The 14,329-nt window shown below is 38.9% G+C and overlaps 1 protein-coding gene across 1 annotated transcript in view; it reads left to right on the top strand.

Annotated features, from left to right (window-relative positions):
• The first annotated feature begins 1,431 nt into the window (after positions 1–1,431).
• Positions 1,432–14,329, top strand: part of gfm2 (GTP dependent ribosome recycling factor mitochondrial 2) — a 36,351-nt gene continuing 23,453 nt past the window's right edge. The window contains exons 1-11 of the mRNA XM_062988316.1: positions 1,432–1,563; positions 5,042–5,117; positions 5,221–5,266; positions 7,441–7,538; positions 7,642–7,767; positions 7,841–7,929; positions 9,497–9,585; positions 11,457–11,517; positions 11,603–11,794; positions 11,883–11,963; positions 13,061–13,209. Coding sequence (XP_062844386.1) covers positions 1,528–1,563; positions 5,042–5,117; positions 5,221–5,266; positions 7,441–7,538; positions 7,642–7,767; positions 7,841–7,929; positions 9,497–9,585; positions 11,457–11,517; positions 11,603–11,794; positions 11,883–11,963; positions 13,061–13,209 — 1,043 coding nt within the window. The 5' untranslated portion in view covers positions 1,432–1,527. The remainder of the gene's footprint in view (positions 1,564–5,041; positions 5,118–5,220; positions 5,267–7,440; positions 7,539–7,641; positions 7,768–7,840; positions 7,930–9,496; positions 9,586–11,456; positions 11,518–11,602; positions 11,795–11,882; positions 11,964–13,060; positions 13,210–14,329) is intronic.

The raw sequence follows: 14,329 nt of genomic DNA, 5'->3' as shown, positions 1-14,329 counted from the left end.
CCAAGATAAAATGGAAATAAAAATAAAAATGATATAAATAAATATAAAATCCGATATTCCACCTCTATAGAGGCCCATTCCCATTTCAACATTTCTGCTATTTATAATAATAATAATAATAATAATAACAATAGTATTATTGTTATTATATTTCCTCATCTTTTAACATGTCTGCTATTTATAATATTACTACTATTAATAATAATAATAACAATAATAAATGATAATTTATTACACCCTGACCAAGATAAAATGGAAATAAAAATAAAAATGATATAAATAAATATAAAATCCGATATTCCACCTCTATGGAAGCCCATTCCCATTTTTTGATTTTTTTGTCATCATTTTAAGATAATAAATCATTATTTAAGGACGTAGTATCTCCAAATAATGACAAAGCAGTTTATTTTATAATTTAAAAAATAATTAAGGGCTTGATAATAAGCTTCCATACGCCACAGCTGAGATTCGAATTTGGCTTACATAAACTTTTTCTTTTCAGTGGCGTATTAATATGGAATGATGTGAGGTGGTCGGTCATAGGTTTGCGTTTATCGGGGATTTTTACAACGGCTTCAAACGCGGCTCAGCCAATCAGATTTTAGGAACGGAACTATCCGTTTTATAATTAAAATGACATCTCGAAGGTTTTCTTTGGGTCATTTAGTGAAAGTCACAACACTTGTAACCTTGACTTGTTTTGAGTTATGAGATTTGCAGTATGACTGTTGTTTGGTATTTGTTGGTGATGAAAAAAAGGCTGGTCTATAGAATCCACAATTAATGCCAACTTCAGTGGTTATAGTTTGAAAAAGTTTTATGGGATGGTCTGTACTAAAATGACACATTACACATCCCTAAATGTTTTAAATGTTGTATCAACATGTTTTTTCTATTATATTTTAATTAAAAACAACTATTGTGAGATTTATATCCACTTGTCCTGTTTGCATTACACAGGAGAGACACCCCTCCTTCTGTTAAAAAAGTAACGTTTACTCTGAGTACATTTTAAATGAGTTACTTTTTACTTTTTACTTGAGTAGATTTTTATACTAGTAATTTTACTCGTACTTAAGTAAAAATTCATTAAAGAAATAGTACTTTTACTTGAGTACAATATTTTAGTACTCTTTCCACCTCTGATTATTATTATTATTAGCATCATTAGCATTATTATTAGCATCATTAGCATTATTATTAGCAACTGCGCTACAACAACTATCACTGGCATGTCGGTCAGTATTATGTTTATACGTGTTTCCAGGAGTCTCATTTGAGCGGTGCACCATCGCGTGTGAGTTTTGGAATGTCATTTGTTTGTGTCTTAATATAAACCATACATGAATAATAATAAATAATAATAATAGTAATAATAATAATAACCTATTTGAAAGAGCACAATGAAACGGAGTTTTTTCGCTGTAATGTAGCAGTTTATTAGCTAGAGAACGGAGCTGAGTTCACGTCAGAATAATGAGCAGTAAATATTTCAGTTCTGATTGATTAACATCACATTTACCGATGCAGTCTGGAGTGACATTTAGCGTCCTACGTGGGGTAAGAACCTTTACATGTGTCTAATATCACCAATTACTAATTATTATTATTATTATATTTTACACTAAAGCTCTCTATTACAGCCTAACAGACCATCCATGATACAAGTCTATACATTTGTATGGGAAGAGGCTATCAACATTACATTGCTAATTGTGGATTAGTAGGCAATTTTGACTAACCAGAATATTGTTTGTAGATTATTCTTAAATAGTTAAAACGTTTGTTTATCTATTTTTTAACCTTAACCTGATTAGGGTCATGGTGGTCCCAGAACCAGCATTACACCCTGGACAGGGCACCAGTCCATCTTAGGGCACTTTAGTTACTCCTACACCCTCCCACAAACAATAAGACGGTTAAGTAAACTTTACAGAATGACCCATTCTTTTACAAATGTTTGTAAAGGATGTAGCCTAGTGGTTAAGATACTGGACTAGTAATCAGAAGTAAACAGTGGCACCACCATTGCCAGGTTGCTGCTGTTGAGCCCTTAAGCAAGGCCCTTAACCCTGAATTGCTCAGACTGTATACTATAACAGTACTGAAAGTCGCTTTGGATAAAGGCATCTACTCAATACCAAAAATGTAAGTCAAGTTTATTTATATAGCGCTTTTTACAATGACATTGTCTCAAAGCAACTTTACAGAATCCAGGACCAACAGACCAAAAAAGACCCTATTGAGCAAGCCGAGGGCAACAGTGGCAAGGTAAAACTCCCTTAAAATTACAGGAAGAAACCTTGAGAGGAACCAGACTCAGCAGGGCCCATCCTCTTTGGGTGGTCTGGAGGATAATTTAAATAAATAGGATTTACACAAATTATACAAGTAAACTTTACAGAATAACCCATTCTTTCTTAAATGTTTATAAAGGTAGACTGCATCATGGCTAGATGCTTGATTTTATACACCTATGGCAATGAGACTGAATGAAACACCTGAATCCAATGATTTAAAGGCATCCCAATACTTTCGTCTATACAGTGTACAGTACTGTGGTGGAAAAACCCTTATTTAAATACCTTCAAAGACTGGATTATGAGGAGAAAAGAGTTTCACACAAGCAATAAATCAGCCTTTATATTCCTGTCTGTGTCCCGGTAGGACTGGAAGATTCCACCATTAACAGATTTCTTGGCTAGAACACAGGAACTGGTCTAAATCAGCTAGAACTGGGTTTCGGATGTTATACAATGCAACTGACGCACCTCTTATCATGTACAGTGTATCACAAAAGTGAGTACACCCCTCACATTTCTGCAAATATTTCATTATATCTTTTCATGGGACAACACTATAGACATGAAACTTGGATATAAGTTAGAGTAGTCAGTGTACAACTTGTATAGCAGTGTAGATTTACTGTCTTCTGAAAATAACTCAACACACAGCCATTAATGTCTAAATGGCTGGCAACATAAGGGAGTACACCCCACAGTGAACATGTCCAAATTGTGCCCAAAGTGTCAATATTTTGTGTGACCACCATTATTATCCAGCACTGCCTTAACCCTCCTGGGCATGGAATTCACCAGAGCTGCACAGGTTGCTACTGGAATCCTCTTCCACTCCTCCATGATGACATCACGGAGCTGGTGGATGTTAGACACCTTGAACTCCTCCACCTTCCACTTGAGGATGCGCCACAGGTGCTCAATTGAGTTTAGTCCATCACCTTTACCTTCAGCTTCCTCAGCAAGGCAGTTGTCATCTTGGAGGTTGTGTTTGGGGTCGTTATCCTGTTGGAAAACTGCCATGAGGCCCAGTTTTCGAAGGGAGGGGATCATGCTCTGTTTCAGAATGTCACAGTACATGTTGGAATTCATGTTTCCCTCAATGAACTGCAGCTCCCCAGTGCCAGCAACACTCATGCAGCCCAAGACCATGATGCTACCACCACCATGCTTGACTGTAGGCAAGATACAGTTGTCTTGGTACTTCTCACCAGGGCGCCGCCACACATGCTGGACACCATCTGAGCCAAACAAGTTTATCTTGGTCTCGTCAGACCACAGGGCATTCCAGTAATCCATGTTCTTGGACTGCTTGTTTTCAGCAAACTGTTTGCTGGCTTTCTTGTGCGTCAGCTTCCTTCTGGGATGACGACCATGCAGACTGAGTTGATGCAGTGTGCGGCGTATGGTCTGAGCACTGACAGGCTGACCTCCCACGTCTTCAACCTCTGCAGCAATGCTGGCAGCACTCGTGTCTATTTTTTAAAGCCAACCTCTGGATATGACGCCGAACACATGGACTCAACTTCTTTGGTCGACCCTGGCGAAGCCTGTTCCGAGTGGAACCTGTCCTGGAAAACCGCTGTATGACCTTGGCCACCATGCTGTAGCTCAGTTTCAGGGTGTTAGCAATCTTCTTATAGCCCAGGCCATCTTTGTGGAGAGCAACAATTCTATTTCTCACATTCTCAGAGAGTTCTTTGCCATGAGGTGCCATGTTGAATATCCAGTAGCCAGTATGAGAGAATTGTACCCAAAACACCAAATTTAACAGCCCTGCTCCCCATTTACACCTGGGACCTTGACACATGACACCAGGGAGGGACAACGACACATTTGGGCACAATTTGGACATGTTCACTGTGGGGTGTACTCACTTATGTTGCCAGCTATTTAGACATTAATGGCTGTGTGTTCAGTTATTTTCAGAAGACAGTAAATCTACACTGCTATACAAGCTGTACACTGACTACTCTAAGTTATATCCAAGTTTCATGTCTATAGTGTTGTCCCATGAAAAGATATAATGAAATATTTGCAGAAATGTGAGGGGTGTACTCACTTTTGTGATACACTGTACACATCCAGTAACATCCTATTGTAGCAGTGTTCTTGGAATATTGGAATATGACCACTGACAACCATGCCCTAAGCATATCTACTAGGGCTGTCACACGATAATTTTTTTTATTCGAGATTAATCACGATTAAAGAACCAAACTAATCGCAATTAAAGAACCAAATTAATCGCGATTAATCGACTCCAAAAATAGCTAAGCACAATTTGAACAGTTATGCACATTTTTATTGCAAGAAAATGTTTACCAATAAAAATAATTCATAAAATTATGATAAAATTATTAAATCTAATTTATTTTTAGAAAGCCAGCCAATGCCTGCCTATACAGAGTTGTTAAAAGCTACCCAGCTTTTAGCCCGTTATTTAAAATGACAAATCTGTTCACATTATCCGGCAAAAGTGAGGATCCTTTCCTGTTCGTAACCCTGCCACTGTAAACAGGTGCTCAGGGTACTAATACGAACCATTTCTAGATGCAACACCTACACTTATCTACACGTTCTAAGTGGTAATTCATTATGTATTAATACTTTTAGTGTAAATTAATGTTTTTCACGTTATCTTTGTGTTGAAATGGTTGTTGACTTTGTGTTTCAGTAATGCTGTTTCATATTTATGCCATGCTGACACTGTTTAAGCATCACTACATTTGTGTTTGCAGTGGGTGCGACTCTGTGGGTGTTCATCATCCCGTCCATGGAGCACACAATGGAGAAGATGCTACAGTTTCCTTAAAGGTAAAAATTGAAGATATGTACATAATAATGTGCTTTTTAATGCTTATTCCATACGTTTATTATCACTGTAGCAACACACACTTACTATTTATTTGTTTTGCAGATGATGTTAAGTCTCCTCGAGCTGTGGTCAGCCCAGACATCTCAAAGTAAGCCCCTAATTATAGCACAGTGCAAACAGTTGGTAAAGAGGAATGTATGTGCATGGGGTGGTTTCACTTTCCAGATAGAAATATTAGTTTGTAAATAATGTAGTAGTAGTAGTAGAACTTTGTGTCTAATATACACGAATTGGGCATAACATTATGATCACCTCCTTGTTTCTACACTCACTGTCCATTTTATCAGCTCCACTTACCACATAGAAGCACTTTGTAGTTCTACAAGTACTGACTGTTCCCATCTGTTTCTCTGAATGCTTTGTTAGCCTGCTTTCATGCTGTTCTTCAATGGTCAGGACTCTCCCAGGACCACTACAGAGCAGGTATTATTTGGGTGGTGGATCATTCTCAGCACTGCAGTGACACTGGGATGGTGGTGTGTTAGTGTGTGTGTTAGAGTTCTGTAAAAGCATCCTAAAGGTGCACAGACACACCACGAACAATGCATGCAGGGCAGAATTAGGCCGATTTCCACTAATTATCAACATACAGAGAAGAGCAATCAACTTCTGGAACCATCTAAATAAGAGCGACCCCCAATCTTATCATTATAAAGCCCTGAAACACCAAGAGCTGAGCAAACATACCAGTCCCCTCATCCAACTGGTCCTGAGTCACTACAGCCATACACCACTAACACACACAGATACACCACTAACACACACCGATACACCACTAACACACACAGACACTGTAATAACACACGCCGACACACCACTAACACACACTAACACAATAAAGACTCAGGAACAGGAGAAATCTGCAAACCCAATTAGAATAAACCAAATTACACAAAAACTCCGAACTAAATATCTGAATTATTGGGAAACTGAAACTAAAACTCAAAGTAAAATGCAGTGTTATTTGGCCCTAAACAGACACTACAGTGCAGCAGATTATCTGAGCGCAGTATCCGACCCTAAATTAAGAAACACCCTGACGAGGTACAGACTGAGCGCACACGACCTGGCCGTGGAGACGGGGCGACACACCCGGTCCTGGCTGCCAGTACAGTAGAGACGGAGCTGCACTTCCTCACCCGGTGTACCAAGTACCACCACGTCCGCTCCCAATTCTTTCCTAAATTTAATAACATCATCCCCAACTTTACCTCCCTCCCAGACCCCGACAAACTGCCCCACCTACTGGGGGAGCACAGAGAGAGCTGCACACTAGCAGCACTCTATACACACACCTGCTGCACCAGGTGAGGGACAGTGGGTGACCATGTCTCATACACACATACACACACGCACACACAAACTGATCGTTTTTCTACCTCATTAATGTAAATATTATAATTTTTATTGTTATTATTTTTGCACTGTTTTTATTAATATTTTATTCTATTTTATAATATTTTTTGCACATGTAACTGTTCTGTATATTTTTGTTTTTTCTTATTTTTATTTTTATATTTCCCTGTAACTTGCTTTGGCAATACGAATGTCCTTATTTGTCATGCCAATAAAGCTTCTTTTGAGTTTGAGTTTGAGTGTGTTGTGCTGGTATGAGTGGATCAGACACAGCAGTGCTGATGGAGTTTTTAAATACCTCACTGTCACTGCTGAACTGAGAATGTCCACCAACCAAAAATATCCAGCCAACAGCGCCCCGTGGGCAGCGTCCTGTGACCACTGATGACGGTCTAGAAGATGACCAACTCAAACAGCAGCAATAGATGAGCGATCGTCTCTGACTTTACATCTACAAGGTCTCTAATAGAGTGGACAGTGAGTGGACACTGTATTTAAAAACTCCACCAGCACTGCTGTGTCTGATCCACTGTCACTGCAGTGCTGAGAATGATCCACAACCTAAATAGTACCTACTCTGTAGTGGTCCTGTAGGGGGTCCTGACCATTTTAGAACAAGGTGAAAGTAGACTCAAAAGGTATGTAGAGAAGTTCTCCTAAGTGAAGCTGATAAAATGGACAGTGAGTGTAGAAACAAGGAGGTGGTTTTTATGTTATGGCTGATCAGTGTATAGTTGTAATACTAAATGTATACAGGCATCTTTGAACATCATTCAGCACATTGCTGCCATAATTTAATTCAGCTTACATAAAAGCATTCCTGATATTAATACTGCATACAAAGTATATGGTCATGTGATCCTTGCTTCATTTTATTAATTGTATTTGTAATTTCTTAACATGTAGAATCCGTAACATTGGCATTATGGCCCACATAGACGCTGGGAAAACCACTACAACCGAGAGGATGCTTTACTACTCTGGATACACACGTGCCCTTGGAGGTAAAAGTTCTACATTCTGCTCAGTGTTGAACAAATCTTGTAGTTTTGTTGGGCAATAAGTGCTGTATGTTATTTTGGTGAATAACATACATACGTTGCATAGACGTGGACGATGGGGACACTGTGACCGACTACATGGCCCAGGAGAGAGAGCGCGGGATCACGATCCAGTCAGCCGCGGTCACATTCGACTGGAAGGAGCACAGGATTAATCTCATCGACACACCAGGTATGATCGCACACCCATATATAGAAATAAAACATAGACAGGAACTCGTATTAGAGACTCTGGTGTGTTTCAGGCCATGTGGATTTTACTCTGGAGGTGGAGAGAGCTCTGCGTGTGCTGGATGGAGCAGTGGCTGTGTTTGATGCCTCAGCTGGCGTGGAGGTGACCTTTTTAATATTTCAGAAAGTAGTCAGACCCTTTTATTTTTTTGCGGACTTTGTTGTTGTGTGAATTTGATTTGAACTGAAATTTCTTATACACAAAAGTATTCAGACCCTTTGCAGAAGCACTTCAAATTGCAATCAGGTGCATCCTGTTTGCTTTAATTATTTACAAGATGTGTCACTGTACATCATTTGGCTCATACCATCCCTACAGTGAAACATGCTGGTGGCAGCATCATGCTTTGGTGTGCTTCTCAGCAGCAGGGACATGAAGATAAGTATTGTGGAATATATAAACACAGTTAGACTGGGCTGACAATACACCTTTCAACACAACAATGACCCAAAGCAAACAATCAAAACAACACTAGAGTGGCTGTAGTGTACATTTCTGAATGTCCTTAGGTGTCCCAACCAAAGCCCAGAATCAAATCCAATAAAAAAATGTTGGACGATCGGGATGAACTGCCCAAATCTAGTTGTGCAAAGCTTGTAGAGAAGTATCTTAGAAAACATGCGGCTGAATATTAAGGTTCTGATCATTTCTGTAAATAAGAGATTGAGAAAACGTTTTTACTTTGTCATTAGGAGGGATTAAGGGGTGACTGAGGAGTAAAATACCAATTATGTCCATTTAAAATCAACCAGTTCATTTTGTATTTCAATCTATTGATATCTTTAGATATTAGGCTAAGATCAAGTGTAGTGTAGCACTGTCGCCTCACAGCAAGAAGGTCCTGGGTTCGATCCCCAGGTGGGGCGGTCCGGGTCCTTTCTGTGTGGAGTTTGCATGTTCTCCCTGTGTCTGTGTGGGTTTCCTCCGGGTGCTCCGGTTTCCTCCCACAGTCCAAAGACATGCAAGTGAGGTGAATTGGAGATATAAAATTATCCATGACTGTGTTTGATATAACCTTGTGAACTGATGAATCTTGTGTAATGAGTAACTACCATTCCTATAATGAACGTAACCAAAGTGTGTTAAACATGACGTTTAAATCCTCAAGTGTAGTATCTAGGCTTCGAGGGACAGTGGTAGCCTAGTAGATAGAGCTTTGGGCTATCATTCGGAAAGTCATAGGGTTGAATCCAGGCACTGTCATCGGCTCCAGGGGTGTGCAGTACAATGGCTGACCCTTTGCTCTGACCCCAGCTTTCAAACAATCTGGAAAACGTACTTGTGTACATGTATATATGACAATAAAGGCATTCTGTCACCTTCACAAATATTGGCACCCTTGAACACATGAACAAAACATCTTTACTGTGCATCCTTTCAATCATTTGACTTTTAATAAACAAGAACATTTTGTTAATATTTCGAATAAGAGATCAAAATGATGGTCAGTAAGAATGTTTTAATAAAGAATATTAAAATAGTGTAGGAGGTAAAAGTGGTGATTCTGCTATTTAGGCTGTCAGGTCTGTTGGGTTTTATCTTAATTGGTCTGTGCTGGATGAGCACACATTTATTGTGTGACCATTTATTTATACATGAATATTTTTTACACCCTCTGTCTCAAAAAAATAGTTATAAGTATAAGTGTGTGTTCCTCATTGAATTTCAGGCACAAACTATGACGGTGTGGCGACAGGCAGAAAAACATGAAATACCCTGTGTGTGCTTTCTTAACAAGATGGATAAATCAGGAGCCAGGTAATCAACACAGTAACACAAACACATTATTTAAAAGTCTATATATTACCCAAAGTTACTACAGACCCAGTTTCCAGAATAGTTGAGCCTTTTGTATAAACAAGAATCAGTGACTACTTAATTCTCTCGAACCTTTAACTAATAAAAGTACAAAGAAAAGATTTGGGAACTGAAGGCTGTAGTTGTGCAAGTGGATTTTGCGCTGTTTTTGCTTTAATACAATCTAATACAATTTGTGATGCACCAAACATTTTCAATGGAAGACATATCTGGACTGCAGGCAGAATGCAGAATGAGGTCATTGTCTTGCTGAAATAACCATGGACTTCTCATGAAAGACATAGTTACTTACCACTGTCTGTATGAAACTTACTCTTTACGCTATAGAGTTTCAGGTAGCATTGGTTGATGCACCAGTGGGTGACAACGCTTTTCTGAAGTACCCACGAGCCCATGTGGCTGTATTTATTACAGTAGCATGACAGTTTCTTATGCAATGCCAGAAGGGTTTGAAGGTCACACACAATCAACGGTGGTTTCCAGCTTTACCACTCACAGACTTCTCTGGGATTCTTTGAATCTTTTTACAATATTTTGTATGGTAGATGTTAAAATCCTTATCTGTTTGCAATATGCATTGAAAAATTGTCTTTTTTTTAATGCATTTTCTCCCCATTTTTCTCCCGATTTAGCGCACTCAATTTTTGTCTTCTGCTGCGTACAGCCCTCCTCTTCTCGCCCCTGCTTTCTGCAGAGGCGTCTCTTCCGCCAATCAGGGTCCTTACACAGTGTATGAAGAACCACCCACCCACACATACTACAGCCCCCACCCTGCAGACACGGTGCAGCCAGTTAGTATCTGCTCCAGGCACTGCCAATTATGCCCGCCGGATGGCGCCCAGCCGACCAGTGGCAACACCGAGTTTCGAACCGAGGAGTTCAGAAACTCAGTGCTGGTGTGCTAGCGGAATATCCCACTGCGCCACCTGGGCGTAAAATAAAGCAATAAGCCACGAGAGACCGTGCGTTGCTGCGATTTTATCACGGGGAAGGTTGTTTCATAGCAGTAACGCACGGTCTCGAGTGGCTTATTGCTTTTATAAAACGGTGGTCAACGTAAAATATAATAAAATACAACAATGTTCAATTTATAAATGTTTTTATTTACAAAAACACTTACAAAAAGCATTCTTCTGCGACCCCAGGTAGTTCGTTAAGTGTTGCTAGGCAACATGAGGGCGAACATAACATTCACTTTTTCTTTTCAGTGGCGTATTAATATGGAATGATGTGAGGTGGTCATAGGTGTGCGTTTATCAGGGATTTTACAACGGCTTTGAACGCGGCTCAGCCAATCAGATTTTAGGAACGGAACTATCCGTTTTATAATGTTCTTTAATGTTAATAATACTCTCTTGATGTTTGGCACAAAGTGGTCACCCACAACCCATCTATCCTTTCATATCCAATTATAAAACCCACAACAATTATTATATCATCTGTGGAATGTTTCAAAACAGTGTAACTTGAATATTTTATGGACTTTTTACGTGTTGCAGGCATCAAATTCAAAATACAGTACAATCAAGTTAGTCAGTCGAAACATGTAGTCATTTTTAATGCTGTTTTATTCTGTTAAATAAAGGTTCAAATTAATTTCCAAGTCACAGACTCTTGTTTTTATTGCTTTTTACAAAATGTCCCAACTTTCCTGGAAATGGGGCGTGTACATAACGCAAAACCTCAATACAGTATCTGCAGTAGTACTCCAAAAATACATGAACTTAAAGGAGTTTGAAATGATGTTTACCATAATTAAACAGCACTTCCATTAAGTTCCATGTGAAATGTCCTTTATTGTCTTTCATCAGCCTGAGTTACTGTGTAGAGAGCATCAAGACAAAACTGAAGGCCAACCCTGTTGTCCTCCAGGTAAGCCTCTTTATGTCTTTAAGTAACTCATTAATAAAATGAAAATCTTTATTTATTGATACGTTTCTGTAACTGACTTCTTCAGCTTCCGATTGGCTCAGGAAAAGACTTCACTGGATTGGTGGATTTGATCACCAAGCAGCAGATTACGTGGCAGGGCAAGTCCCGGGCCGAGGACGGGCGAGTTTTTGAGACGAGAGAAGTCCAGACTGCTGATGACCGGATGACAGAATTCCATGAAGAGGTCATCCAGGCCAGAGCAGCACTTATAGAGCAGGTATTATACAAATACTGATAACTGCCAGTGGTTCATCCTATCAAAACACACAATTAAATAAGAATGTGTTTGTACACACTGTGTGCAGGTTGCAGATCTGGATGATGAGTTTGCTGAGTTGCTTCTGAGTGAATATGGAGAGAACTTTGATGCAGTACCTGCTGAGAAGGTTAACTTCATGTTTTTATATGCATTTCATCATGTATGTGTTTATGATCTGACCTAGCATTTTTTTCACCACTATTACCATACAATAATCACCCAAAACTATAACAACTAAAATACATTTACACAAAGTTGGCCAGTATTATAATTTTATATTTTAATTTAATAATATTTAATAATTACCTATTATTTAATTTCTATACATACTGTATATATTTTTATTTTTAGTTAATTTAGTTGTGTTACTTTAGTTTTGGTTATATTTCAAAAGGTCAAATCATTTGTTTAGAGCTTTTTACAATAGTTTTAAAGCAACTTTACAGAAGGTTTACAGACCAAAAACTCCTGTTGAGCAAGCCGAGGGCGACAGTGACAAAAAAAAAAAACCTCCCTTAAAATTACAGGAAGAAACCTTGACAGGAACCAGACTCAGCAGGGACCCCCATCCTTCTGGTGTGGCCTGGAGAATAAGTTGAATTAATTTAAACTAAAAGTTATAATTAGCGAAAAGAATAAACAAGCAATTAAGAGTTCTTAGTCTAGTCTGTGAAGTCTGTAGTGAGTTCTAGACATTTTTGGTGCAAACACACCAGGTTTCCGTCATATCTAGCAGGAGCAGCATTGTTGGCACAGCAAATTATTTGTTTTATTTTTTGTAATTGTTTAATTTTTACAAATTTTTTTTTTTTTACATTATTAGTTTAGGTATTAGCATGAAAGGACTTATCATTTCTTCAAAATAATTGTGTAATTTAAGCTAACAAGTGCATTATTTAACTGTTAATTCAAGGTTGATAAAATATAAAGGTATAAAGGAGTAATTTTATATACTGTATGTCATTTTAACTTGTTAAAAACAGCTTTTTAGATATGCAAGACTCTCAGTATCAACTTATGTAAAGAAATATTAATTGCTGATTGCTTAACCAGTAGGCTATAAATGCAATTTATTATTGTCATGGTAAGAAAGTTCCATAGCAAACTTCCACAAACGTCCTAGTCCCAACTTTTTTTTGTAATTGGGTTTGTGTTAATAACTTCACGTAATAATAATGTGGGTATAAATAATGGGTTCTAAACTAATGGTAATGTCATTTGTAGTTGCAAGAGGCTGTAAGGAGAGTAACTCTGTCTCGCAAAGGAGTGCCTGTGCTGTGTGGAAGCTCTTTAAAAAATAAAGGAGTTCAGCCTTTACTAGACGCCATCACAGCATACCTCCCCGCACCTGATGAAAGGAACCATGACCTGGTGTAAGTCCTGTTCTCCTCCTCTATGATACCTGGACTGCTTTTACTGCTCCTAAAAAAGATAGCTTTTCATTATCCCACAATAGGAAATTTGCATTGTTACAGGAAGAGTGAAAACAGAACATACAGAAATTTAGCACAAAATTTATTTATAACTGGGCGGCACGGTGGCTAAGTGGGTAGCACTGTCGCCTCACAGCAAGTAGGTCCTGGGTTCGATCCCCAGGTGGGGCGGTCCGGGTCCTTTCTGTGTGGAGTTTGCATGTTCTCCCCGTGTCTGCGTGGGTTTCCTCTTGGGTGCTCTGGTTTCCTCCCACAGTCCAAAACAATGCAGCCGGGCTAATTGGCGACACTGAATTGTCGTATAGATACCAGCCGCTAGGATTAATAAACCAGTGCATTGTAGTGCTGCTTCCAAGCCCAGATAAATAGGGAGAGTCGTGCCAGGAAGGGCATCCGGCGTAAAAACTGTGCCAAATCAATGATGCTGATCACGATCCGCCTGCGACCCGCAGTGGGAGCAGCCGAGGAAATAGATATATATAAACTATAAACTCTAATAATGTAAAGATACAAATAAAATAGAAATATAAAGATATAAATGGTACAGAACATAAAATTACACTCAAGAATAAATAGCACTCTCTCTCACATACTTGTCTTTAGTACGCAGTGTATTATTATTATAACAGAATTAGCATTTACATACAGTGTAGACTATTAAAACAGATCCACATAAGTGGAAAAACTGTAGCAACTTGACATACACCATATTTCCGAAGGTACGAGGGCTCCCTACTTATTAAAATCAGTTGTTTCAGCCACACCTATTGTTAACAGGTGAATGACAAATTATATTACATACGTTATATGCTTCTGTTCGGCTAAGACCTATCATTTACATTTACATCTTCGGCATTTAGCGGACGCTCTTATCCAGAGCGACTTACAGAAGTGCTTCCATAGTAAACATTACCTTACTCTAGTTTAAGTAAACAACAGTCCAAGAACACAAATCTGCTAAAACCCTGTTGGAACCAATCAAGTTGAGCGAGACTAGTGGCTCGGAGGTTGCGTGGTACAGAGCGGGGTTTGATTAGACCACGAAGGTAACTTGGGGCTG

This window comes from Trichomycterus rosablanca, chromosome 26 (genome assembly GCF_030014385.1).
Source record: "Trichomycterus rosablanca isolate fTriRos1 chromosome 26, fTriRos1.hap1, whole genome shotgun sequence".
Classification (NCBI taxonomy): domain Eukaryota; kingdom Metazoa; phylum Chordata; class Actinopteri; order Siluriformes; family Trichomycteridae; genus Trichomycterus; species Trichomycterus rosablanca.
This window is presented reverse-complemented; position numbering and strand designations above follow the sequence as displayed.